The following is a 26,277-nucleotide window of genomic DNA, read 5'->3' as shown; positions in this document are numbered from 1 at the left end:
CCAAGCCAGGCAGCTGACCATTAGCCTGACTGCGAGAGCATCAGTGATGATTTTCATTGTTTTCTTAATGAGAAGTGACATGTTATGTATCCACAGCCACTCAGGCTAGAAATACAGTAATTCAGTGTGATAAGATGACAAGTAAGAGGTAAGAAGTTAATGGTGTGGTGCCTTGTTGAACATAGCTTGTCATGCCTCATTAGATTTAAGAGAGTTATCCAAGACTGTGTAATTATCAGAGACAGTAAAACTGTTGTATTAAAGATAAAAGCTAGTATTATAGAGAAATAATTAACTGCTTAATAGGGCATTTACTGTGTGGAGCTGCAGCAGGCTGTCTCCAAATTAAACCAGAAAGCCAGCCAAGATTACTGGAGCTTAAGCAGGCAGCAGAGTAGTTCAGTAGCTGTGACCCAGAGGTTACGGGTGATGTTAAATCCACATAAAAGTGGCTCCAGGTCTTTGAAAGCTCAAGGAGCTGATAAAACCCTCTTTGAAGGAGGGCTGCTTCTTTTGTGCTTTGGGAGCACAGTAGGGCTGTGGTAGCAGCCGCCTGAACGGCAATTGGGAAGTGGCCCTCGTCTCTTCCAAGCCATGCAGAGAGCCAATTTACGACATTCACAGCTACATGGTGGGGCTGCACAGCCACACACTCAGCTTTTAGGGGTTGGTGAAGGGCTAACACCTGCTTTACACTTCTTAAAACACACCTATGCTCATGGGGGTCAACATGGTTTTCCATCAACTGTAGGCATAGGTTTTTGTTACCATGGCTCAGACAGATCAGTCCAGCCTTAAGATTTATTTAAAACACCTGTGCATCCTCTTGCATGCAGCAAGCAAACAGGAAGTACGCGATCACTGGAGTTTTAACTCTTTTTCCTTGCTTACAGGTGCTATCAAGTGCTGAGAGTTGCACAGGGTGGTAGGGAGAGAACTCCCCCATCTCACTGGATTAAAAATGAGACTAATGAGTAGTGAGTCTACGCCAGAAGGCATCAGGAATTTGGTTTCTCAGTGCCAACAGCCACTGCGTTGATATTTGAACTCTACCTCCCTTTTACAGCTTTGTCCATTTGTAGAGTGAGCCACTTGATACAGAGAAGTAGTGTTATTACACACCTCTACAGCAAAGCAATACTCCCAAACTCCAGCTTACAGGTAGCTGGCAGTTATGGCAGCTGTCTAGACCACATCATGGGCCAGCAAACTACAGGTCCCCCAGCCTGCCAGCAGGGATTTGCTACCCACAGAGCCACATGCTAGTCACACCTTCACTTTATAAGTCTTTGCAAAGATGTTATATGCACACAGTAAGGATTCCTGATCTCACCTTGTACCTCCCCACATCACTACTAAATGGTAAACTAGTTTGAGTAACATATTCAGTAAAAATCACATGAAGATATTCAGAAAGATTTTTGGGAGAATCTAAGGAGAAGAAAACACCAGCCAAGGCACAGAAAAACTTTCACACTACTCTTACAAGTCTAAGAGAAGCAGTGAACCTCAGAGTTAAATAAGGGTTGGGAATAATTGCTCTGGGGTTAACCTAAAGCAAGGAAGCTTGAGAAATCAACCTCAACTCACATTTCCACTAGCCGCATAAGTTTGGACGTCTGCAATAAATATTTAAGGTAAATGGAGCTGGAACTTGCCTTATGAACATCAGAGTTTCTTTGTTAGCTTCTATTTAGCAGCAGTTCAGTATTTAGCTATTCGAAAAGCAATTGAACTGTCAGCTGCTGTACTTGGGTATTAACATCTACATTTTGTTGGGAGTTCCCAGGATAGGAACAGTTCACAGCTCAGACCATGTTTACTGAGCCCTGAAAGATAAGGAACTAGTCTGAGATCAGAGATATGTGCATAAGAAGTCTATCCTCTGGTTTTGTGATACAGGGAAGCACATCAGTACATTTGTCTCGTGGAGCTTCTGACTGAAGTGGAAGAACATGGCCTGGCAAGCACGTTGGTAGCAGAGGAAACACTGACAAATATTTCTATACTACAAAGCAAGTAGAACAGATGTCAGTGAAGAGACACCTTGAGTGTATCACAAGCTTTGAACAAATAGCTTTAGATCTTCAGCACAGCACTCAGTCATTACGCATTGACTTCTTTCAGGATCTTTACACTGTTTAAAAACTTGACTCCCAGTAACTTCCTGAGGGGAAGAAAAAAAGAATCTTAATACAGGAACATTAAGAAAGCAAAGCTCTAAGAGCACGGATTTAGTATCTTTAGTTAGACTAGACTAAGTTTCCGCATATTGGGATTGTCCCTAACCCTGCTAGTCAGTTCAAGGTGCCTGAACTTTTTAACTAACACATTGTCCTCCTTATTAGGCTTGTTGACAGATCCTACATACCAAACAAGCCACAGTACCTCATTGGATGTTCATTGCCCTGTCTCAGGGCTTACGCTTACCTTCAAAACCTCAGGTGAGGCTTGAATCAATGGAAGTGGGCTAAGTAATGGTAACAGCAGGTGGGGAGATGGGATGGAAATCTGTCCAAAGGCATAGACACCTCAGTAAGCACCTAGGCCTGGAGTTACTACATGCTGGCATGAAAGGCAGCGCCTTTGGAAACTTCCGAAGTTCTTGCAGAAATGCTGCCAGTCAAGCATGAGGGTCCTCTAAGCACTACTGCTGCACCCACGTGGAGTCAGAGGATTAGAAAGCCTCAGTCAAGCAACAGGCTTAAGATTTCCAAGCGCTCCAGGCTTTCTTGAAAGATTGTTTCACAGCTACTGCATTTCACACTTTTCACATTGATGGCCTGCCGAGTTGCACCTTTTTTCACAAAGCAGAGTTATCCAGCGTTCTGAAGAAGTGCAAACTTGGGAATTCCATCAAGTCCGCTTCCCCTTTGATAGCAAAGCCCACCAAGTGATACATACTTCCGCAGCAGAGACTGCACAGGTCTCTATGAGATGCTGGGTGGAACAAAGCTGAACTCCTCATATCCAAGGAGGAAAGTCCTTCTACTGCACTGAACCTATTTCAATCTGATCCAGAACTATTCCATTTAAGTTTCAATTAACAGTAAAGGAAGTGGATGCTAACAGCAAAATAGTTTACCCTGTAACGGCAGAAATGCATTTCCTTCAGAAAAGCTCCAAAGGTGGTCCTCCAGAACAAAGAAAGGGAGCTTCATGAAACTCCAGTCTGGTGTCACTGTTCAAAAGCTTCACACAGAATTCAGGAGAAATACTTCCCTTTTGTAAAGGGGCTACATTCAAAGACACCTTCCTAGGAAGGAATAACATTAAAGCCCTGTCTCACAATCTGACCAAGAGATTCAGAACCAGATGCCCTCCCACTTCTCCACAAACACAGTCCCCCAGCTCCTGTCTCACTTGATGACCCTGTGCACTAACTACAGATGTTTCATACATCAGAGATGACTTTCTGCCTGCAACTGAGCTGCCCACTACTCAGTGAGTGAGAGGGAGCAAACAGGACTCTAGCTCTGAAGGCTGCAGGCTGCTCCCAGGTGCATGACTCCACTGCAGCATGGAGATAAGTTGTTGTCTGACCATAGGGCCTTGTGATCCAATATATCTCAGGGGGTAAGGTTGGGCAGATGGGAAACAGAAGAGTCCGGGATGAAGGTCCGTCCCATTACATGGGAGCGAGTGAAGTACCACCCAGATGTCACAACCTACCTTCTTGAATTGGTGTCCTCAAATCACCACTCTTCCCCTACTTGGCTCTGGTTACTGCCAACAAACGTTGATGAAGTTGAGCAAAGTTGGCAAAAGTTAAGCAAAGGGGGAAGGAAGATGAGTGACAATTTGAAAGAGGAATACCCTTCCCAGGGCTGAGAAGAGGCAGGGCAGGAAACAGAACTCAGGCCTTTCCTATTCAGCCATGGACAATAAAGTTCATACACACTTGAAATTCCCCAAAGACTACCAAGCTAAGATGAAACTGGACTTCTGAATACAGACCTTTGAAGTGTAAAAAGTTTCTCTGCGAGATGAGTCATTGATTACAGAACTGTAAAGAGTCAGAAAACTAAAAGATAAAAGCCCAGTGAGAACTATCCCCACCATTTATATTTGAAGAGAACACTAAATCCCTAACACCTACTGCCAAGTAATAGAAGCTAGACATTTATTATGGTGGTTTCTTGACTCGTTTGAAAGGTTCAGCTGCCCCAGATACATACAATTCCTTGAAGTTACCTGAATCTCTGGCAGTGCCATCCCACAGTCTACTTTTATATTAATGAATTCCCTAATTACACAATCAGGGAAGACAAGGACAACACCTATCACCCAAACTTTGGGCTGTTCCTCACCTCATTCGCATGTTGTGGAGTGCTCTCACACATGGCATCCTCCGACTTCACCGTTCATTGTGTTCAGGCAGCTCTCCTGCTGGCGATACCAGAAACATGCAAGGCAAGGACACCAGCCCTACGTTCCCGCTCTGAAACGGGTGCGCTGGAGCCACAGTATCACAGCAAGACACCAGCAGTGACCGGGGCTGGTCAGCAGTAACAGCTCTCAAAGCTGAGCAGATGGCTTAACAGTACATCCCATCTGGATGGGTACCTCTTACCCCTCCTTGAGATTATGACCATGATTTGGATAGAATTAGCTGCAGCGGCAGCTAGCTGCTGGTTAGCAAAACAGACCACTAAGTAAGGTCTCACAACTAGGTTGAACTCATTTCCCTAGGAAAAGTTTGGGTGTGCTCAACTGTTACTGGATCTCCTCCTTGAGGAGTCAGCCTGCAATCAACAACAGGATTCAAAAGGCAGGCTGACAGCTCCCTTCCAAACCTCAAAAGAGAAAACCTCTAGGACTGGATTTACTGGAGACCGATTGATGCACACTGAGCTCAGTGATAGACCCTAGAGGATGAATGCTAAGGAGGAGTCTGGTATTTGCAGCACTAGGGAAAGTGCTGCAGAGTTAGTGCACTGAACAAATAGTCTACCAAAAACCGGGCTGCAGTGCCCAAGTTACTCTGTCACCTCCTTTTAAGAGGGGCTAAGCTAGATTACCTGCCATAAAGCAGTCACTAGTGCCAGAAAGCCCATCTCAGGGGCAACCTCACATTACCAAGGTCAGTATTTTATTTTCAGCCATTGCAGAAGATAACTCAGAACTACTGAACCGGAGAGGAAACAAAAATAAAGCGGAGCTTGTGCAGGGGAGGGCTTTTATCTGCAGTACAGTCTCCAATAACACTTTTCCCACCTCTTTTGAAGGACACACCCTTTCCCAGGCTCAAGGTTTTTCCAAGCCCCAGACAGGAAGAAGTCAACATGCAGGATACAGAGGCCAAAACCCTGGGGTCTGCACTATTCTTAGCCTGAGCATGTGGCTACTCAGACAGCTCGACCCGGGACACAATGGGAGGAAACAGCAGCCTCTGTTTGCAGAGACTGGCTAACATGCTGCTCGCGAGATAAGTACATGCCTGAGCTGGAAAAGTTCACAAGACAGACCCATCACCAGGTCCACAGAGCAAGACTAGCTGCCTGTTACAAGACTCGGGAGACAGAATGGGGTATTTAAATGAAGAGCCCACAGAGCAGGAGAGTCTCAATATTAAGTTGAAAGCAGTAAACAAGAGTACAGGATTAGGGGGTGGATGGCCTGGGATCTGTTCTTAGCACCTGAACAGAAGACCCTTACGCAAATCAGGTTGACCTACCCCCAGTTTCCCCATCTTCACCACAGATATGGGACCCTTCACCTTTAATACAGCACAGCTGCAGTAGCTGTATTTTAAGGCTTACAACAGTTTTCTAGGAATAGTGTTGTAAAGACAAGTACCTTTTTACTCGAGTTTAGCAGCAAGAGTCCTACCCGTGTTTAAGCAACCAGACTATTGCAGTAACTTGCATTCTCTAGTCTGTACAGATGTATTTAGTCATTCCAGTTCCCTCCCAAATATCCTTATTTCAACGCTTTAAGAACATAAGCACCTGTAGCAAAACTTTCAGTGGCAACATAAGCTCTGGAGTACTGCTGTGACAGAAGGATGCAAGGCAGGAGGGCAGTATAAAGATGGTACTGGCTCTTACTGAAGATAGGCAGCTATTGTTGGGCTATTCTACAGCATCTTCCACAGAAAGTTTCTTCTGGAATAGAGTGCTCTGACTTGCAAAAGGAGCATGTGCTGATGGCAATTTTAGGCCCACAGTAGTACCCAGCTGGAGCAACAGCCCCATGCAAATCCTGCAAGTCCTACATGATGCCATGCTATGGAGTTCCCAAGCTGCTATGGGCAGATAAGGAAAGGTGCTTCGGCACCTTTCCTCCTCGAGATCCCACATACCAGTTGCTCCTCTCCCCTTTTTTGGGGAGTTGCTCATATTACGCGGCCCATCTATCTTTATTCCCCATCCAAATTCACAGTCATCCAGAAGTCGAGTGCAGGAGGAGCTTTGCAAGCTGTACAGAGTCCAGCAAGACAGAACACTCCATAACTCTCACCCAGACCCTCAGAGCAGCACCACCTCCCCATCACCCATGCTGCAGAGACATACCAAGGGCTGAAGCATCCACCTATCTGGGGACATTAATGGCCCAAGTTAAGCTATGTAGTGCTTTGGAGTGGGTCTCGGTTTCAAGCTATGCCTCAAGCCACAATGGGTATATAACCCCTGTGGTCTTATTTCTATGGAGATTTTTATGGCTCTTGCCCAGCATTTAAATGCCTGGTGGTCATAAAGTATACTCTGAAATAACAGCCATTAGTCACATTTTATACATTGAGAACTGGGCAAGGTATTTGATGCAACAGTAAATCTGTCAGGAGACCTGGCCTGGAGCTGGGCTCTAGCTCAAATCCAGAGTTTTTTTTAACTCTTTCTTGGAAGACGCAGCCATGATTTTGTTTTCAATATAAAGCCCCACTAGGTTCCAGGTAAGTCACTTGAAAAAAATGGGTTTTAAGCAGAAGTGTTCTAATCTCAAAAACATGAAGGAACATATCATTAAGAGAACAAAACTTTAAGAATGAAGTAACACATCTGGACTGGCACTTTAAAGATTGTCTGCCGCAGTACACAGCTTTCTCACAACCACATTGTCAGGACAGTTGAAAAGCTTTACTCGCTCCATCTCTTAACTGGGGAAGAAAACTTTTAACACTATACAAGAAACTTTACAGCAAAAGTTATAGATAACATCACTTGTTTAACGCACGGTTCAGAACCTTCTCAGAGAGGTGTTTTGCAGTCCTCGTGTTAACAATACCTTTTAAAGCAGTTCTAGTCTGCCAGCTCGTTTGTCAGCTCACCCAAGCCATTCGTCCCTTTCTGAAACCAGGACCCTCACAATCTCAACGCAGCACACAGCTTTCACTGCTCGATTTAGCTGATCAAGAGGTGGCTTCTGAGAACAGGTCAACACAATTAACAATCAAAATTCAAAAGCCTTGTAAAAAAGCTGTGTTCAGCTTAACTAAGCACATCAAATGCTGCGCAGACCTCCCAACTTACAAAGCACAATGCTTATTTTCAAGCTTAGCTGGTTTTCAGATGTACTGAAGCAGAAGAAAAATTGTCTCGTGAAAACCTGCATGCAGCGGAAGTCGTTTAACCCACAAACTTATATCTAAATTGACTATTACGGTCAGAGCCCTGTACTTCACACCTCCACAGGGAAAGTTAACCTTTGCGGTTTGTTTCCCCCCCCCCCCCCCCCAAAAGGGGAAAAAGCATCTGGTGAAGTTCCCATTTAAATATGCATCAAACCAAACAGTTACATATTTACATTAGGAGTAGTGAGGTCAGCAGAGCCTGTCTTGTGCTTGCCAAGTCCTGTAGCGCTCTTAAGTCCTGGGCAAGCTTATTTCAGAGCAGCATGAAAGTCTGGATAGACCAAACACTAAGCCAAACGTATCCTTCATTTATTTCTTCCCCTTTCTGACACACACACTTCTACCCACCCTTCAGAGAGATTTTCAGTGTAAAAGCCAAACCACCACATAGGAAGAAAGCAGGATAATTCCAAAGCACAGAAACAGTGCAGCAATTCAAAGTATGTACAGCAACATGCCTGAACACAGCACTGATTCAGCATTGCACTGGAGCAGGATAGTCTGGTTTATCTGATCAAGATAATAATTACTGCCAATTCCACTAAACCCTTCCAAAATTCACACACTTCCACATACTGAGAGACTGCCTCCCATTTTCACTAGCCAGTAGCCCACTGTCCTGGAGAAAAATGCATTGCAAGGCCAGCTGTAAAGCCTGTGGTTCCTTGCAATCTCGAGAACCAGGGTAACACATAAATTAGGAGGTAGTTGTTAATATTCTTTACTAGGAGTTTACTACCACAACCCAGAGTCCTCTGCTTTGCTCATTTTGAGCAAGTCTGGCAAACTCCTATTCTGTGGTCCTGCCTTGGGACAGGCTACTGGGACCAGAATAATAAGAGATTACCATTGTTGCTATAGGTCACCTCTGTCACTACAGGTCCCGCCTGGAAGAGTCAGCGCTATGCTTCCAACCGCAAGCAGTGCTGCCTTCTTAGCGTAAGCTCAAGGCAAAAATATGCTGGACAACTGCAAAAGGAGCTGCTGGGACACTACTGTCACATTAAGCATGTCCAAGCCATTCACAAAAGTCAAGCTGAAATCCAAGTTTCACTGCCTGAAGAGCAGCGATATGGAGCTCAATCCAGTACAACTTTCCCTGCCTGGCTGTATGAACTCTCTCCAAGAGCTAAGCATGTTTTGACACCTGCAGCACAAGCATTACCAAACTTCACTAAGTTAACAGGTCTACAGGGATAGTTTAAGGGACAGAAGAATTTAGAAGAGTAATAGATGGCCTCAGATACCCCACCCACCTCATGCTGTTTGCCGTGGGGTAGAGACAGACATAGCAGCTTCAAGGAAAGCTTTTTCATTTCACAATGGAAAAAAAAAAAAAAGAGATCCTTGAACTTCCAAATTCTGCTTCTGCACTCCAGTTCATCCACAAAGCTGTCTGTGGCTAAAATTTCTATAAGAGCTTCCCTCATTCCAGAGGGATTTGCTGTTCTTGGCTGCAAGTTTGGCAACTTTTGCTGGCCCTACAGACCCCTCCTTGCAACAGCTTAACTTGAATAGCAGCAACTGCAATGATTTAACCTCCAAGCCACATTCAGCATCTGCTGCTAACATAACCATAACATGCTTTCTCCATTCAATTGGCTGATAATCAAGGCAGAGTGTTAAAAACCACTTCAGATGGGGTTACTCAATTATCCACAGTGCTCCGTGCTGTGACCTCCCCTAAGGGCAAGTTCTTGCCTAGGAAACAGCAGACTGCCACATACACATAAGCAGTATGCTATGTTTGACCATCTCTTATTTCAGGCATTCACAGCATAGTTTTTGCAGCAAGGGTCCTTACAGCCCATTTAAAGCACCTCTGAAGCCAGTGCTGGAAGGCAGGAAGGGTGACAACCAATGGTGTCAGCTCCAGTCAGCCACTATTTTCTGTGATTGCATACAATCTGTGCTTCATATGATCCAGACATGCACAGCATCGATTCAGATAATGCACAAGACTGGCCAGTTCACATGCATTTGGGTTCTCCTACCAGGTTGGCAGGAGACAGTCTTTCCAGACCCACAAAGGACAGACGTTCAAGGATAGAGACCCTTCCATTGATAACAATCTTATCCATCCCAGAATAGGCTACACTAGTGACCCTCCATGTTCTGGCTATGTGTTCTGTGAGCATGTCCCATGTGCAACTGCCTGCAAAACTCTGCAGAACACCACATTATAGCTAGCCCGAGTTCCTCAAGATGTTTCCAAGTGCTCTGTATTGTATTTGCACAATTTTGAAGCTTTCTCTATTCAAATTCTGTTTTATTTCCTCCCCCCCGCCCCAGGGCTGTTTCCCCATTTCACACCTCTGAGTTGAAGGAGAACTGTAACTGGATTTCCAGTTCAGAGCCATGGAAACTGAATGAGGCCAATTTTCAACAGGTGAGACTTTTCACAGGGGGATAAATCACCCCCTTCTAGACCAATTGCTCCTTCTAGGCATCTCAGCATACAACAGCCAGCACACACTACATACACAGCCCTAGCAACATGGCCTTCCTCGAGCAAGGGGTTTGGACCTAGTACAAATCCCTTGAAATTCCCATGACACAATCCCACCACCGAGCTTGCTTGTTATGCTTGACCATGTGTCTTTTGGAAACAGCTTGTTAGAGGCTTAACTAAGAAACACCAGCTGCATAGCTCTAGCCACAGCTTCTCCTACAGCAAAGCTGAACCTAAGCTTTATAGCAGATGGGATCCATAACGCACAGGCTTGATTCAGATAGGATTTGAATTTCCTACTCATTGACCTGTAAGACCAAGCAAGCTGGCCTACAGTGTCCCATTAAAGCAGAAGTCAGACATACACATCACAAATACACATCCAGGAATGCCAGAGTATGAAAGGAAGAAATATTGACATGGACCAAGACTGATTCCAGCACCAGCAAACAGTGTACCAAGACACAGATGAGGTAGTCATCCATCTGTGACTGCCCAACTTCACATCAGGCTTCAGTGAAGATGCAGTTGAGGTTCCCACGAGCATTTCAGACTCTAGATGCATGTCCTCCACCAGCTCAAGAGGCTCCCATGCCCTGTGGGAAGGCTCATGCCTTCACCTTCCTAGGAGGATGCCAGCTGAATCATTCACACGAAAACTCCAAACGCTGCTTCAGAGCAAGTTACTGGTTAACATAAGGTCATTGGTAACCCCATTACTACTGAAATGGGTTAGGAGTCAGCATGAAAACAGCCCCAATGGTAGATCTGAGAAAGTCTCCAGCAGGGAGTGTGTAAATTGGGCATAGATGAGAAACAGCTGGGGTGAATTAGGGACAGACAGCCTTGCTGCAGCCAGAGAAGTTGTGTTTGAGATCCCAGGGTTGTAAACACAACTACTTTCAAGGTCCCGGCCAACAGTTTCCTCTGCAGTTTTCCTCATTCAGTGGATTCACTGTGAATCCACATCCAGGCAGCTTTCAACTTCTCATTAACCAAGAGGCTGCTAATGCTCAAGGGAACAGTAGCCCTTACACCATGGGGGTAACAACAGTTAGCAAGTCCTCGACTCTGGAGTATCAGTGATTAGGAAGTCCTCAGCCACAGGAGTATTTTGGTATGACTAACTGATTTTATGGGGATCACGCCATGGAGTTTACAAGCCAATTAACCTGCATGCACACATCACAGTAACACAAACAGAAAGACCAAGTTAGTCCATTCTTATTGTCAATACCCAGTGAAATAAAGGCAATGAAGTGTTAGAACTGGGCTACTACAACAGGGAAAAAACTGTCAGTTGTCACAGAAGGAACTTGCAGTTTTTCCTAACAGCTTCTGGTCACAGCCACAGTGCGGGAGTCCTGTTTTCAAAAGGGGTTTCTCGGGGGGGGGGGGGGGCAGAGGAAGAAGAGGGCAAAAAATGAAACAAAAAAGTTAACCAGAGAACCTGAAGTTTTACTCCACAGTGACCATATGGTTTTTAACAAGGAGAACAGATCGAGTTCTGCCTTGTTACCCAATGTGTCAAACCACTTAACTGAATGGTGAAGCAACTCATGCGTTGCTATGAAGGCAGGTAGCACAGAGCAACGGGTTTTCTCAGGTCTTATTAGCATCCTCCTGTCTCTCTTCTCACTACTCAGCTGCTTTGTATCATTACCCTTCACAATACATAACAAGGCAACTATAAGTTTAAGCTGCACAGTTAATGCAGTGCATAGCACAGCCTGTCTAATATTACCTCCTGATACTGGGCTCTTGGATTTTTAACACTCACATCTCTTCCTCTGAGCCCCAGCAACCTCCTTCTCAGGCCTAATCACTTCACAGCCTAAACAAAGTTAAACCAAACAATATCACAATTCGATTAAGGGAAACATTAGTTTAGCAGCATGCTACCTGATGCCAGCACTATTTTTGTTAGATTCTCTCATCTTCTTGCTAGCAGATCATTGGTTTACAGGTTTAGCTTTCACCCATCATTACAATTTTGTAAGTGATGAAGTAGCTGCTCATACAAGCAGAGCCAGCCTGCACAGATCATAGCTACAAGTTTGCTGCACTTAATTACTCCCAGACTACAGCCTGAAACAACGGTTTTTAACAAGTGCCTCGGCACCTCGACTCTCGGCACGACACACGGGTAGCTACCAACAACCCCGCTGCCTTCCGCCTTAAGGTTAACGCCAACCCTGCTGCCTCCGAGGACAAAACCACCCGCGAAAGGGCCGCGGCAGCGGTACTCACGCATGAGGGTGCTGAAGGCGCCCAGCGCCAGCACCGCCTGCAGCAGGACGCCGAAGCGGCCGAGGAGCGCGCCGCTGCCGCAGCCGTGCGCCGCGGGGGCCATCGCCGCGCCGGGACCGGAGCGGGAGGGGAAGAGCGCGCAGCGGAGCGGAGCGGCCCCGCCGCCTTCTAAACGGCCCCGCACCGCCCCGGCCCGGCCCCCGGCCGCCGCGGGCGCGCCCCGGGGCGGGGCGGGGCGGGGGCTGGCACAGCTGGGCTTGGGGGTGCGGGATGGGGGAGATGGGGATGGGGCCAAGCTGGGCTGATGGTGATGGGGTGGGGGAGATGGGGATGGGGCCACGGGGATGATGCCCAGCTGGGCTGGGGGTGTGGGATGAGGCCATGGGGATGACGCCATGGGGCTGGGGGTGTGGGGTGGGAGAGATGGGGATGGTGCCATGGGGATGGGGGAGATGAGGACGGTGCTATGGGGTGGGGCCAAGCTGGGCTAGGGGTGTGGGATAACGCCATGGGGATGACGCCATGGGGCTGGGGGTGTGGGGTGGGAGAGATGGGGATGGTGCCATGGGGATGGGGGAGATGAGGACGGTGCTATGGGGTGGGGCCAAACTGGGCTGGGGGTATGGGATGAGGCCATGGGGCTGGGGGTGTGGGATAGGAGAGATCGGGATGGTGCCACGGGGATGGGGGAGATGGGATGGTGCTATGTGGATGGGGCCCAGCTGGGCTGGGGGTATGGGATGAGGCCATGGGGATGGGGCCAAGCTGGGATGGGGGTGTGGGATGGGGGAGATCGGGATGGTGCCATGGGGAGGGGGGAGATGGGGAGGGGGCTATGGGGATGGGGTCATAGGAATGGTGGCAAACTGGGGTGGGGATGTGAGACAGGGGAGATGGAGACGGTACCATTTGGGCTGGGGGTGTGGGATGGGGGTCATGGGGATGTTCCCAGCTGTGCTGGGGATGTGGGATGGGGCCATGGAGTTGGTCCCAGCTGGGCTGGTGGTGTGATGATGGGGAGGATGGGGATCATCCTTGTAGGGCTTGACAGTGTGCAGATGGGGGACATGGGGATTGCCCCGGAAGGGCTTGAGGGTGTGCCAACGGGGACATAGGGATTGTTCCAGCTGGACTGGGGGTGTGGGGATGGGGAGGATGGTGATCGTCCCTGCAGGGTTTGTTGTGCTGGGCTGGAGAGGATAAGAATCATCCTTGCAGGGCTTGGGGATGCAGGAATGGGGGCACAGAATAGTCCCAGCAAGGCTTGTTGTGCTGGGCTGTGGAGGATGGTGCTCATCCCTTCAGGGCTTGGGGGTGCTAGGAGAGTGGGAATCATCCTTGCAGGATGCTGGGCTGGAAGGGTGAGAATTATCCCAGCAAATGTGGGGTGTGGGGCTAGGGAGGATGGGGATTGTCCTAGCACGTCTTGGTGGCGTGGGGCTTGCCGGAGGATCGTCTCTACAGGTCTTGGTGTGATGCGCTCGGGGGGATGAAGATTGTCTCAGCAGGGCTTCAGGTGCTGGGCCAGGGAGAGTGGAAATGGTCCCAGCAGGGCTGCAGGTGACTGAGACGCAGAAGTCTACCTACGTGCAGTCTTTTGGATCTGTACTTCCATCACTGAGATGGTGTTGGGGGGAAAGTTCACAGACACTCCTTAATCAGTTGTTTAAAAGAGCTTTAGAAACTCATTTTTCTCAAAGCCACAGTAACCAGTAAGGTTACTTTGTAGCCAGTAAGGAGATAATAATAAATGCATAATAATAAAGAGAGATCCTGATAGACCATATCTAGAGTACTGCGGTCAGTTGCCCCGGATCAGGGGAGACACTGGCAAACCAGAGCAAGTCCAGCCTCGGGCCCTTGACATCTGCAGGGTCTAGAGCACTTGCCCTGAGAGGAGAGGCTGAGGGAGGTGGGCTTGTTCAGCCTGGAGAGGAGACAGCTTTGGGGAGACCTCATAGAGGCCTTCCAGGACCATGAGGAGGTTGTCAAGAAAATAGAGCCAGGTGCTTCACAGGGGTGTGTGGTGGGAGAAAAAGAAGGGATGGGCATAATTTGAAACAGGAGAGGCTCTGGCTGGAGAAAAGGAGAAACTTTTTCCCTGTGAGGACAGTTAAGCAGTGACACAGGTTGCCTGGAGAGGCTGTGCGGTCTCCATCCTTGGAGGCTGCCAAGACCTAACAGGTCAAGCCCTGAGCAGCTGACCCCTCGTCTGACCTTAGAGCTGACCCTAGTTTGAGCAGGAGGTTGGACTAGAGATGTCCCGAGGTCCTTTCCAAGCTGAAGTACCCTATGATCCTATTCCTAAAGTGTGTGGACAGGACGAGTATACAGTAAACTGATCTGGGACCCTGCAGGATCTGGTGATGGGGTCAGGGTCTCAAACTGCAGCTTAGATTTAGGGCTATGTTAGAAAAGAAATGTTAGAAATACTCACAGTGGCAGAAAATGTAAGCAGACCTATTTTTTCTGGTACTTTACCTAAAGCTGGTGCTGCTCACGTAGCAGTACAAATGAGGAGGCAGGGGGGCTGCGGGCCTGACCCTGCACTGTGTTAGCTTTAACAGCTCAATAAACAGGCAATCTTATGTGAGGGGGGAGCTGCTGCCCACTCCATTGCCCTTTACAGCCACCTCCCAAGAGGCAAAGTTTCATTTTCTCTCTTTTCAGTATAGCTGAGGCCATCTGTAGGGAGCACTAAGGTCAAGTATCTGAGGTTCCTCCCAGACTTTGAGAAGGAAGAACTTGCATTTAATAATGAAACGAAACAGGCTGCAAATCTCATTGTACCGTGACTCCAGGCTGTGGCCTTAAAAATAACAGCATACATTATGAGGCACTTAAGAGAATCACGTGAGCTGGCTTGGCTCCCCAGCAGGTCCTATTTACAGTGCAAGAGAAAATCGTGTTTGGTATGTGCTCGGGAGTCCCCTGTCATAGTTAGATCATTAGTTTGAGTTTCAGGAGGGCTGGGCTGAGAGCTGTCCCTCTTCCAGCTGCTCGTTCCAGCCCGCGCTGATGTTGCCTGGTCCCTCAGCCAAACTGAAACAACCCACGTTAAAAAAAACTCCCTCCTCCTTTTAAGGGTGAATTGGACCTGAATCATTATAATACATCTTAAAGTGCAGTTTGGGAGAAGGAATGAATGAGCAGCTTGGGAGCATCTTGTTAAAGTAAGGCCGAGCTTCTCCGTGTCCCTCGGCAGTGCGTGGAGCCGGAGGAGACCTCCCCTCCTGCTGCTGGGGCAGGGAAAAGGGCACTTTCCTGCCATACATCTACAATCTGGCTTCATCGAAGAGAAGCAGGCACAGAAGAAAAGGCTCGAAGGCCTTGTCTTGGATTGACAGACATTAAATGATTTAGCTCACTGGCTTTAATCATGATTTAATCACAATTTCAATCAGCAGGTTTAAAGTTTCATCTTGCTAATTTGTTTTCAGCTCGTTTTATATGTGTAATTGTTACTTGGATTCGTAAAAAAGGTTCACTCCCCTGCACTGGCAAATCTGTTTCTGTTTTACAATCAGTTGCCTTTATATTAAATTTTAAATCAAATATTAACGTTCACATGCTTATGCAAGCCAGGTAAGCTACGATATCCGGAAACATCTATTAGGCAAATATGTCTCTTTGGTCAGGCGTTGGCATTTTACATTTTCTTACGTTTCCTACACTGCTGTAAAAGGACCGTTTCCCAGATTTGCTTGCTGGGTGATAATTTTTCACCTGAGAATTGCATCAATCTCTATTTCCCCAGGTAAGGCCCAGCAGCTGGAGAACATGAAAAAGACATTTAAATTAGATCGGTGCTTTTTAAACAAAATTTCATTTTCTGTGGATTACCAGCAGTTTTATTCAATGCTTACCAAAAGCAAGGTTCACACTTAAAAATGGTTGCATTTTCTGAACAGAGGGAGTGTTTCCAGTTCATAAGACTCTGATAGGCAGTGTGTGGCCACTGCAAGCTGTGATTTTAAAGGCATTTGAGATGAGTCCTTCAATGTGGTGTCCTAGGCAGGTTTTCTGATTTTTCCCACTTGCAGGGTGAAAACAAGGTGGGCAAGTTATCTCCTACTTTGGAGGAGCAGGAAGAAAGGCCGGTTAGCAGAACTCCAACAGATGATGTACAGGTGAGGGATGTTTTAAAAGTTCTTCCAAGAGAGGAAAAGGATATGGGTTTTTAGAAGAACGTAGTTTACCATAACTTGATATTTCCAAAAATAACCCATGCAATAATAAGCTATGTGACCTTTAGGCACAGTGGTATCAGCAGCGGAGCCTGCAAACTCTGACTCCTAAACTGTGCTCTATTATGGTAGCACTGAAGATGCTGCACAGCTGTTTCTTCCAGGGGTTTCTATCCCTCTGCAGGGGCAGCAGAATAGGAACTGGATCCCGTGTACACCCATCCCCATTCCCACTGTGTGCATCCATCCGGTCGTGAACAGCGCAAGCTGCAAACGTCAGGGCAGATAAAACAAAATTGTGAGTCAGAGGTGCCACAACTCAAATGACTACTTCCCTAGGGAAATTTTCCTTAGGGGCTCCCAAATTTTGGGTGAGAGTCACTCTCCGGGTGCTCTTGTCTCTCTCCGCTGACTGCACCGATGGCCAATAGAGACTTACCATCTAATCCAAGCGCTGCAGTTATATCAGCCCTGGAGCACCTGGTGTGGATGGGTATTCCTGCCCCATCCGTTGTCTCAAAAGCTCTGATCCAACTTTCTACCTCTCAGCCATCCTCGACAAATTTTTGCCACTATAACAGTATTAAAACCTGAGCTTTTTCTGCAAACTTGCTTAGCAGGTGTAGCACTGATAACACCAAAAGGTAGCTGTCATTTTGCTGGTATAAGTGGATATTATCCCCCGCCGTTGACACAAAGCCATTTTCTAAGCAGGCACTTTGGATGAGTTCAGAGAGCAAACGCGCTCCCTTATCTGTTCCTGGTAAGGCTCTTGAGAGCTGTGCAATGGTAGGACTTTCCAGCCAATATCTCTGATAAGCAGAAAGCCACTTCTGCGAGTTGTGTGATGGCAGAAAGGAGAAGTGCTGCAATGCTTTTCTTTTTCCTTACTCGCGTGGAATAAAAAGTCAGGAGACGCTCACCGTCTGTTGGTCAGTCTATGCTGATTTGCTTCCGTTTATCCATTGATCTTTATCAGCTTGTGGAAATACTGATGCCAGAATGGCAAAGTAAGAGAAAGGAAACATAATAAGCAGTTGTGCTAGAAATTCCTTGAGAGCTGGTAATTAAAAAGCAGAACAGAGGAAGAACGTATTAAAAGGCACAGGAAAATCTACTGCATGCAGAAGCCTGAAGAAATCTATGCAAGAGTAGCTGTGAACTGGGCAGAGTAAAGCCTGAGTCCATATGGTTATTGGCAGGGATGCGGGGAGGACTTTTCAGAGGCCTGGAGAAGGGCAGACACCATATCTGGCTTTGAAAAGGAGGGGAACGAGAGTCCGGGGAGTCAGGGGCTGGCCAGCTTTATTCCAGTAGCCAGGAAGATGCCATTAAAAATTATCAAACAATCAATTTTATAAGCATCTAGAGGATAATAAGGCGACCAAAAACAGCTGGCATGGATTTGACAAGAATAAATCATATCAAGCCAGTTTCATTTTCTCCTTTGGCAGGATGGCTGGCCTGCTAGATAAGAGGAAGCAGGAGATATGCCCTATCATGACGCGAGGAAAGCTTTCCTTGCTGCCCTAGTGACTCATAAATAACCCGAGAATACATGGCTTGTGAGCTCCGCAGAAGGCAGGTGCATCGCCTGCCGACAAACCATGCTCAAAAAGTAGTTTGCTGTTACATTGGAAGAACATGTCAAGCCAGAGTCCGTGACGATGATTTTGCAAGTCTGCTTGCTCAATGGCAGGTCTGTCTGGTCCTGATTTGAGCTGGTACGTTCATTAACGACTTAAGGGATGGGACTGAGCGGGGTCCTTCAGCTCTCCAGGGTGTCTGCAATGCTGATGCCTCCATATAAGCACATTGTCTAGACTCTTTTTATTATTGATGAAGGGAAATAGGCACTTTTGGGGCAAGATTCATCATGTCTGAGGTAGATGCCTAAAATAAGTGAGATGAGTCACATCCTGATATCACCTATTTCTCTTCACTGAGCGTAAAGAGACTGAATGGTTCATTGAAAGGCATCTAAAGCTCGGTAAGATAAATCTCATGCTTAAGCATGATCTAAGATGTAAAGGCAGGAGACTCTGCAGACATTTTTGAGGTTAGGGTGAGAATTAGAAATGGGTTTGTTAAACTCATTTAACATGATCCAAAATCAACAAAATGAAATGCAGTAATTGATAGGAAGGGTGGGAGACAGAAAGTGGCACGCCTCGCTGGAAAGAGGATCTGCGACCGATAACTGCCTACAGACAAAATGTGAGTCAATAACAAAACGGCATTGCAAGGAAAGCACATCCCGTTCTGGGAGGTTATCAGGAACGTTTTATGGAAAATCTGGGGTAATTATTCCATTCTCTTCAGTATCTGGGTTCAGCCCAGTTTTGCTACGACACAAAGATGTGTACAAGCTAGCGTCTGGAAGTGAACAAAAAGAATGGCAAGCAGTTTAGAGAGCAGGAATATTTATTTCCCCTAAAAGCTTGGAGGAACGGTAGGTGTCATTAGCGGAAAGGGAATTGTGGCAAAACTATTCCAATATAAAGCAGGTTATGACAAAGAGTTGCTTTTCACTTCTACCTGTTTGTTTCTCAAAAGGACAGAACTGCTACGAGCTCTTTATGCATCTTTTCTGACTGCAGAGACAGTGACTGAGAAAACAAAAAGTTCATTGAGGGCTCAAAGGGAGTGTTTTCATTCCCTTGAACTGCAGCAGGCCAGGGGCCCCGGACCGTAGGAGTCAGAGCAGTAACTCAGCACTTGCTAAAACCCGGCCTCAGCAGAGGAGGTCATGGCCAGGATCCTGGGGAATCTTCTGGGCGTCCTCCGTGTTATTCGGTGAATTCTCCATCTGCTGGTCCAGCCTGAAGCAAATGTCTACTGCGGGCCTGGCGCTCTAGTCGTCGCGACCACATCAAGGAGTTTGCCTGCCTCAGCAGCAGGAGTGAGGACAGCGCTTCACAGCAGGGATCGGAGCAAGCTTTTTGGGCTGGTGAGATCTGATTAGAGAAATCGGCAGCAGTGGTTGCCAGAAAGCATGTAAAATAAGTGCATGGTGTTGAGCTGGATCAGGGTGCTTCTTCTGCAGTAATCCTGCTCCGTTTTATCCTGCGTGTGTTGAGACACCATTCGTTTTCTTCCTGACCTCCTTATCTTCCATCACAAAGGGCTGCCCATATTCGTCAAAGACAATATGCTTTTTTCCCTCCTTTTTTGCTTGCAAAGGCAAATCTGCTTCCCTCTTACACTGCTCAACAAACAGAGGTGTCCTGGGGCGCTGGGAATTGTCCGGTCCATTGCAATGGCTAATGACGACCGTCCGCATGTCACCCCCTTCCCAAGCACAGCTGGCTGGCACTCAGCACCATCCCCAGCTTACGCGCAGCAGCCCTCTGCGTGGCTGGGACTCAGGTTTCAAAACAGATCACTCTTTGCAGGACTTCCTCACTTCAAGGTCACGTTGCTCTGCATAGCTGCTGGCTTGGGACCAGGCGGGATAGTAGGTGCCTGGCCAAGGGCTCCTGCTTGTTTGCGTTCACTGCTCTTTGCACGGAGCTGAGGAAGGAGCATGAGTGCAGGAAATGGCACACCCCCTCCCTGGCCAGTGCCTTTTTTTTTTTTTAGCTCTATTACAAGAAGTACAGTAAAGCCACACGTTTCTGTAACATCACCATGGCCTTGGATGCCCTTATAGCAGTTCTTGTATAGGACAATAAGGCAGTCTGTATGTGCTCCTGGGTGGAAGCCGTCCCACGTGATATTAGATGTCCCCTCTATAAATGTCTCTTGGCTCCTTGTATAATCGGTGAAGGGAAAAAAGCTCTTGCAGGACGTGTTGCTCCATTCTATTCTGCTCAGCTCACGTGAAGTTTGTCCACTCTGTCTCGTGGCCTTATGGCAACCTAGAGGGAAACAAAACTTGGGAACCCCTGTTGCAGAGATGTCCAGTCTCAAAGTGAATTTGGTACCAGTGGGCAGTGTGGTCATGATGACCCAAGCCCTCACGTTACCCTCCTCACGCCTCTCCGCTGCAGGACCTGCTCACGGTGTAGAGACAGTGCATGCAGGCATTTCAACGACAGCCCCAGATGTCAGAAGAGTCTCACTAACACGAGGGTTGATTTTTACAACAGCGTTGGTTTCTTCTGCTCGCTTGCCACCTCAGCGCTCGGGTGGCTGGTGCCCTCCCACCCCCAACCAAGGTCCTAGATGTGATGGCAGGAATGAGGAAGGGGCCATGCTATGTCTATGGACCATTATTGCGATGGTGAGCTCAAGGGTGGCACAGAAAATTGGCCTTTTAAAGATGACATGGATGTAAATTATTTATTTGATTTTATTTCTCCTCTGGTGGAGAAATTGCTTCTGAAAACAAGGTCCCTGGAGAAAACGTCCTTTGACTGATACTTGCAACAGATTCCATTCATGCTGCCAGCAATAGTGATTCCTGCTGATCAAAAAGTAAATAGACCTTATTCTTGCTGAATTACCCCTTTTTACCAGACCTGGCACATTTAACACTCAGTTCTAGGTTATATATATACACAAGAGGCTGACACCAATTTTTATTTTAGCTGAGACTTTGTATTGCAAAATACTCCAAGGAATAATTGTCAAAATAACGCTTTTGTACCTTTGGTGAGTGCTTTAGCTGCATTATTATGCCATGTTCAATGTCTAGCACTGAATGAATGGGAGCAATTTCACACCCTATAGGGCCTGTGGTGTTGTTTGCATGCTGTGTTTGACTTGGAGCAGGGGCTCTCAGATATTTTTTTCTCCTTATTTCAAAGATTGGCTTTGCTACTGTTTTTTGTGTTATCTTGGGCCAGTTAATAAATCTTTCTGCATTTTCCACTTCCTCTGAGAAAAAACGGAGGACAAAAACAATTCTTTCAATTCTTAACGTTTTGCAGACACCTTCTAGCCCATGCATCAAAACTAGTCCATCACAGTAGCAAGTGAAGTGAGTTTATTTGAACCACCAGAGTAGATGGTTTGCATGGCCTTATTTTATTCTGAAATGCATTCATTTTATAATGAAATACAAAATGCCCCAGGACGAGTAGCAGCCCGGGAAAGAATTAATAACCTGACTTGGTGCATCTTTAATTCAGATCCCTTTGCTGATGTTGTATATAGGGAAACCCCTAAAATGGTTCACCTGACACAGCTGATGAGGTGATGAACTGCAGAACTGGGGCAAGAAGCAGGAATTTCATAAACCAGCTTTGCCACTGACATAGAGGTGTCGTATAGCTATGGCCAAACAACGAGATCAGCGCAGAAGAGCATCCCAGCCCCTGACCTCTGGTCCAGCGTTTTGTCCACAAGATCACTGCGTGCTGCCAAGCCTCTATATTATGGTATCGCCAACTGTCTGTCACAGCCCCATCCACCACAGAGGCTTTAGAGTGAAATAATTTAGGCGCTCTCATCTCCCTTCACTTTCTTCAGGGGAATGTGAATGCATACTTACAGTGCCATGCTGAGCCCAGAGCAGCTGGTTTACTTTTTGCTGCAGGATTGCCACTGATTACAAAGCTATTTTTTATAGTGTTTATAGCTGCCAGATGATCTTCAAGTTCGTGACTATTTAGATAAGAATAAAACTGGTAGAAAGGCTCCAAATTTACTTTTCAAATTAATTTCTTTCTCGAAAACTAAACTTTCTCCTCAAACAATAAAACAAACGTTACAGTGCAATTGCAGTTTGCTCTCCGTACCTCCTGACCTGGGGCTGAACTTTGGGAGCATATTGTGTTCAGACTCACGGCTTGGGCCCATCTTTTGTGAGAATGGGATGGCCAGATCCAAATTCCTTCAAGCTTGAGAGGAGACTGGAGGCAGATTTTAATTTATGCCTACTGTGGACTGGGCAGCGTGCCCTAGATCTGACTTGCAAGAGTGGATTTAAGTTAGCCTGAGGAAGACTTTTCCGAGAGTAAGGCTAGTTAAGCATCGCAATAAGTTGTTAGGGGCAGAGGTAGAAATTGTATCACTGGGGGGTTTAAGAGCAGTCATCTTTTCATATAGTCTTCTGTCATTTTCCGATAATCTTCTAGACAGCTTAGGTAATTTCTGCACTGGGGTAGGAGGATGGGATGAGCTGATCTCCTAAGTTCTCCATCACTGTATTTTCTGGCATGCTATGCTTTTCAGCAAGACTATATCTCTAGCCTTCTGGTGTGATGCATCATTATTTATTGGGTAGACAAGTAGTGCCCATACCAAATGCTTTTGGAGATCTGACTCCTAATCCCGCTTTTGGAAACTAGTGACAGTATGTCTGTCAGCTTGTTAATATCTGGTGGTTATTGAAACACACGATTAAACCATTACCGTGTCATTCACTTCTGACGGCAGATCAGAGCTGGACTTACTCCAGGCAAGGATCACATCGAGGCAGCAGGAGGATCAGACTTCTGCTCAGACAAAAAAAGGTAAAGAAAAAATCAAATGCAGTTTTGCTCTTTACAGCTCTTCCGTCCCTCTGACAGGTCTGAGGTTCCCCAGGGGAGAGGAAGCCTCCTTCTTTGCACGGTAGTGGGTTTGGATGAATCCTTTCAGATCTGTTGCTGGATGTGCGAATTTGACAGTCTGGGCAACAGTTTATGAGAAAAGATTAGTTAGAAGATGCGGACCTACTCAACGGCTGAAATGTTAAATATGCGCAAAATTCATGCCATATGAACCAGAGAGGACCTCGATTTTTTTTCCTCTGAGTTCTATTGCACATTGAATTTCTGGAAATAAAATGCTAATTTGCCAAGACCTGGAGAATATTCACCTCTCGCAAGCCATTCTTCCATTAGCACTTGAAAACCATAGGTTCCTTCACAAGTCACCCTTGATGTTTTATAAATGTTGTAGCTAAGATAGCTTTTCTACTTCCTTTAATGCATTTTTTACAGCAGCAGTAGAGATATTATTTGGATTCAGGCTGCAGGCAATCATCCGGGGAAGAGACTGCAGATTCCTCTCCTGGGATGCTTCCAAAACAGCAAACACTACCTAGTTTTAAACTAATAACCTGCTAGAGGACTACGTTTCGTATTAAAAGTGTAACCTTAGCTGCAGAACAGCGAGTTAGGAGCATGATGTAAAGTCACAGGTACAAGAAAGCTCTCAGGAAAGAACACGATCCTCTGGCTAAGTTTCACTCCTCGGATTAATGGGGGTATTTCCCTCCAGAAAAGTGCTTGGGCATGCAGCAAGTGCGGTGTGTGTTGTCTTGGGGGTCAGAAATGATGCAGTGAATACTATAGCAAATAAGTCTCCTTAAGATTCAGGAGGAAGCCTGGCCTCAGCCTGGAAACCTCAGTTAAATCTTCCCCTGCATTAATGTGCAGCGTTGCTTCCCAGAGACTACTAAAAAACATGAACTGCCTTAGCAGTGTTGTTTGTTATACTCCTACTCGGTCTTGGATGAGAAACATGCACGCCCTTTCTTCAGGATAAAAATCATGTGTAGGATGAGCACAAATGAGTCCTCAGTGATCATACTGGAAGCAAAATGGGTGGAAATGATAAAAACAACGAGACTTACGTTATAGTTCTTAGGCTCCTAATATCCAGGAGCCTAGATACTGCGAGTCTCAGCCCAGTACATTATCCAACATGTAAACGCTGGTTTTGCACTGCGGAAGGCAACGTTGCAAAAAGCAGAAGAGCTGATTACCCCAAACCAGTTCTTTCTGGAGGACTGAATGATGGGACATTGACTAGGTTTTTGGGTTGAATCCCGGCTTACCAATTTCCTCTGTTTAAGGAATAGACAAATGTCACAAAGACAAGATCAAGGAGGGAATTACTCATTTCTCCTGTGACAAGTAACCTGAAATCCGGTGGTGGTTGATGGAATTGGTAGAGCATCTGCTCTAAAATACACACTTTATTGTTATTATTTATTTGTTCTTTATGGTATCCAGTGGTTTTCCAAAGCAGCTAACACAGTGGGTAGATTACGTAAATTCAGCTCATTTTTCTGAAGTCAAGGGGAATCTTTTTATTGGATTCAACTGGATTTAGGTCAGATCCGTAAATCGGATCTTTAGATCAGATCTGACAAAAAGTAGTCTTAGCTGAAAAAGTCAATGTATTGCAGATGTGTTTTCAGCACAATTTTCGATTCTCAAACACTGGACCCATGCCACAATAGTCAACATGCACCTCCTCTTCCTGCAGAAATTATAGCATAAACGTAGACAAAGAATGAGTCCATTGTCTCGCTCAGTTCTGGAGGGCAAGCTGTGACTCTGGAGGCACACTGCTTTACATTATTGTAAATGTATTTTGTATTTATGTATTGCATTAGATGTACTACTTTTGACTAGCTTAATCTCTCTGAGATGTAGTCATGCAGTGAAATCTGACTTTCTAACCTCTATCAAATTATCTCTCCTCACCCCATATCTGAATTTAGCATCCTGAGTGAAGAAAATGACCCTCTAAGCTTTTTACAGAGGAGTCCCAGCACTCAGCCAGGTGAGGATGGCTCATGGACTGGGCCGTATCGCTTCCTTTGATTCCCAGGCCCTGCAGTGTGTGGATGCAAACCTATCCAAAATGCTTGGCAGGTATCCAGAGAAGCTGTATTCTAAAGGAGTCACTTTTTTTGTTTTATTTTGTTTTGTTTTTGACTACATTTCCATCTTTAGCAGGAGAAGAAAAATATTTGAAGCAGCAGGAGTGACAGCAGCTGCTACGGATAATCATACAAATCCCTCCCATCCTACAGCTCTGCTCACACTCTCCATAATTGCCTGAAATATTCCTATCGAAATATTCAACTTTCTGTCTGCAACTTTCTAGAATATGTTGCCGATTTTGTTATATTTCAAAGCTCTGCTTTATTTTATTAACGGCACCCCTGTTTCCCAGACTCCTAATCTGTCGAGTGGCACTTACAGGTGTTGACAGAATAAAAAGGGTCAATTTGGGAATATGTCACCTCTCCTCTGCCCCCATGCCCCAATATGTGCCAGCCGATTGACCACACCAGGCAGATGAGCTGCATTCAGCTTGTGGGTTCTGGCATGGGGGACGACACCGTGCTTCATCTAAGCATAAGATTTCACTGATCGGCCTAATTAGGACAGAATGTCCTTGCTGTTAAGAAAAAAAATGTATTAAAGCTGAAACAAATCAATTATGCAAATATTTGTGATCACTTTTTTAAGCAGCATCTGTAAGGACCTTTCCTGCAAGGATTTCCCAGAACAAATGGGAGAGAGCTCATTCAGGGCAAGGATGGTAGTCGCACACACATACGCCTGTGACTATCTTGACACCTTAGTCAGTCATTCGAGCATGCTTCAGCCTTGCTTTCTCGGTTATAAAAGCCACCAAGCCTAGCAAAAGTACTTTCTAGGAAAGTCCACAGAAGCATGACAAAAAGAGGGGTCATTAGAGTCATTAACATGCATGTGACTGAGTCACAGGCAGCCTTCACGCTTCTTGCCGCTTGATTGATTTAAATAGGAAAAGCTAAATATTCTTATCGTATTTGATACATTCCCACTTTTGTGCTGTCGTATTTTTTTCTGCCTATGATTTATTGTCCATATAACTAGAGAAAAAGGCAGTGCATTGACTAAAGCCAGAGCTGGGTTTGCTTCTGAGCGTGTCCCCACAGCAGCGGGCAAGACACTCAAGGTGAACTATCTTCGACCATCTAAACGTTGAGTCTAACCCAAAGTAATCATATCTCATCCAGGCTACTTACTTGGGCTTCCTTTAGTCAATGGAGAGAGAGAGATACTTCTTTGGATGGCGATTCGTCAGGGCTTGGATGAATGGCTCACACCAGATGCCTTCAATGCGGACTATCACGTGTATCACTGCTGGAGGTGGGG

At 46.2% G+C, this 26,277-nt stretch overlaps 1 protein-coding gene across 1 annotated transcript in view; it reads right to left on the bottom strand.

The window, feature by feature from the left end:
- LOC104145732 (store-operated calcium entry regulator STIMATE) overlaps positions 1-12,480 on the bottom strand; it is a 39,945-nt gene extending 27,465 nt beyond the window's left edge. The window contains exon 1 of the mRNA XM_068958787.1: positions 12,276-12,480. Within this exon, the coding sequence (XP_068814888.1) occupies positions 12,276-12,378 (103 nt within the window). The 5' untranslated portion in view covers positions 12,379-12,480. The remainder of the gene's footprint in view (positions 1-12,275) is intronic.
- Positions 12,481-26,277: the final 13,797 nt, after the last annotated feature.

The sequence above is a fragment of the Struthio camelus genome, chromosome 1 (genome assembly GCF_040807025.1).
Source record: "Struthio camelus isolate bStrCam1 chromosome 1, bStrCam1.hap1, whole genome shotgun sequence".
In the NCBI taxonomy this organism is placed as follows: domain Eukaryota; kingdom Metazoa; phylum Chordata; class Aves; order Struthioniformes; family Struthionidae; genus Struthio; species Struthio camelus.
The sequence above is the reverse complement of the archived record's forward strand: the minus strand, read 5'-3'. Positions and strand labels throughout refer to the sequence as shown.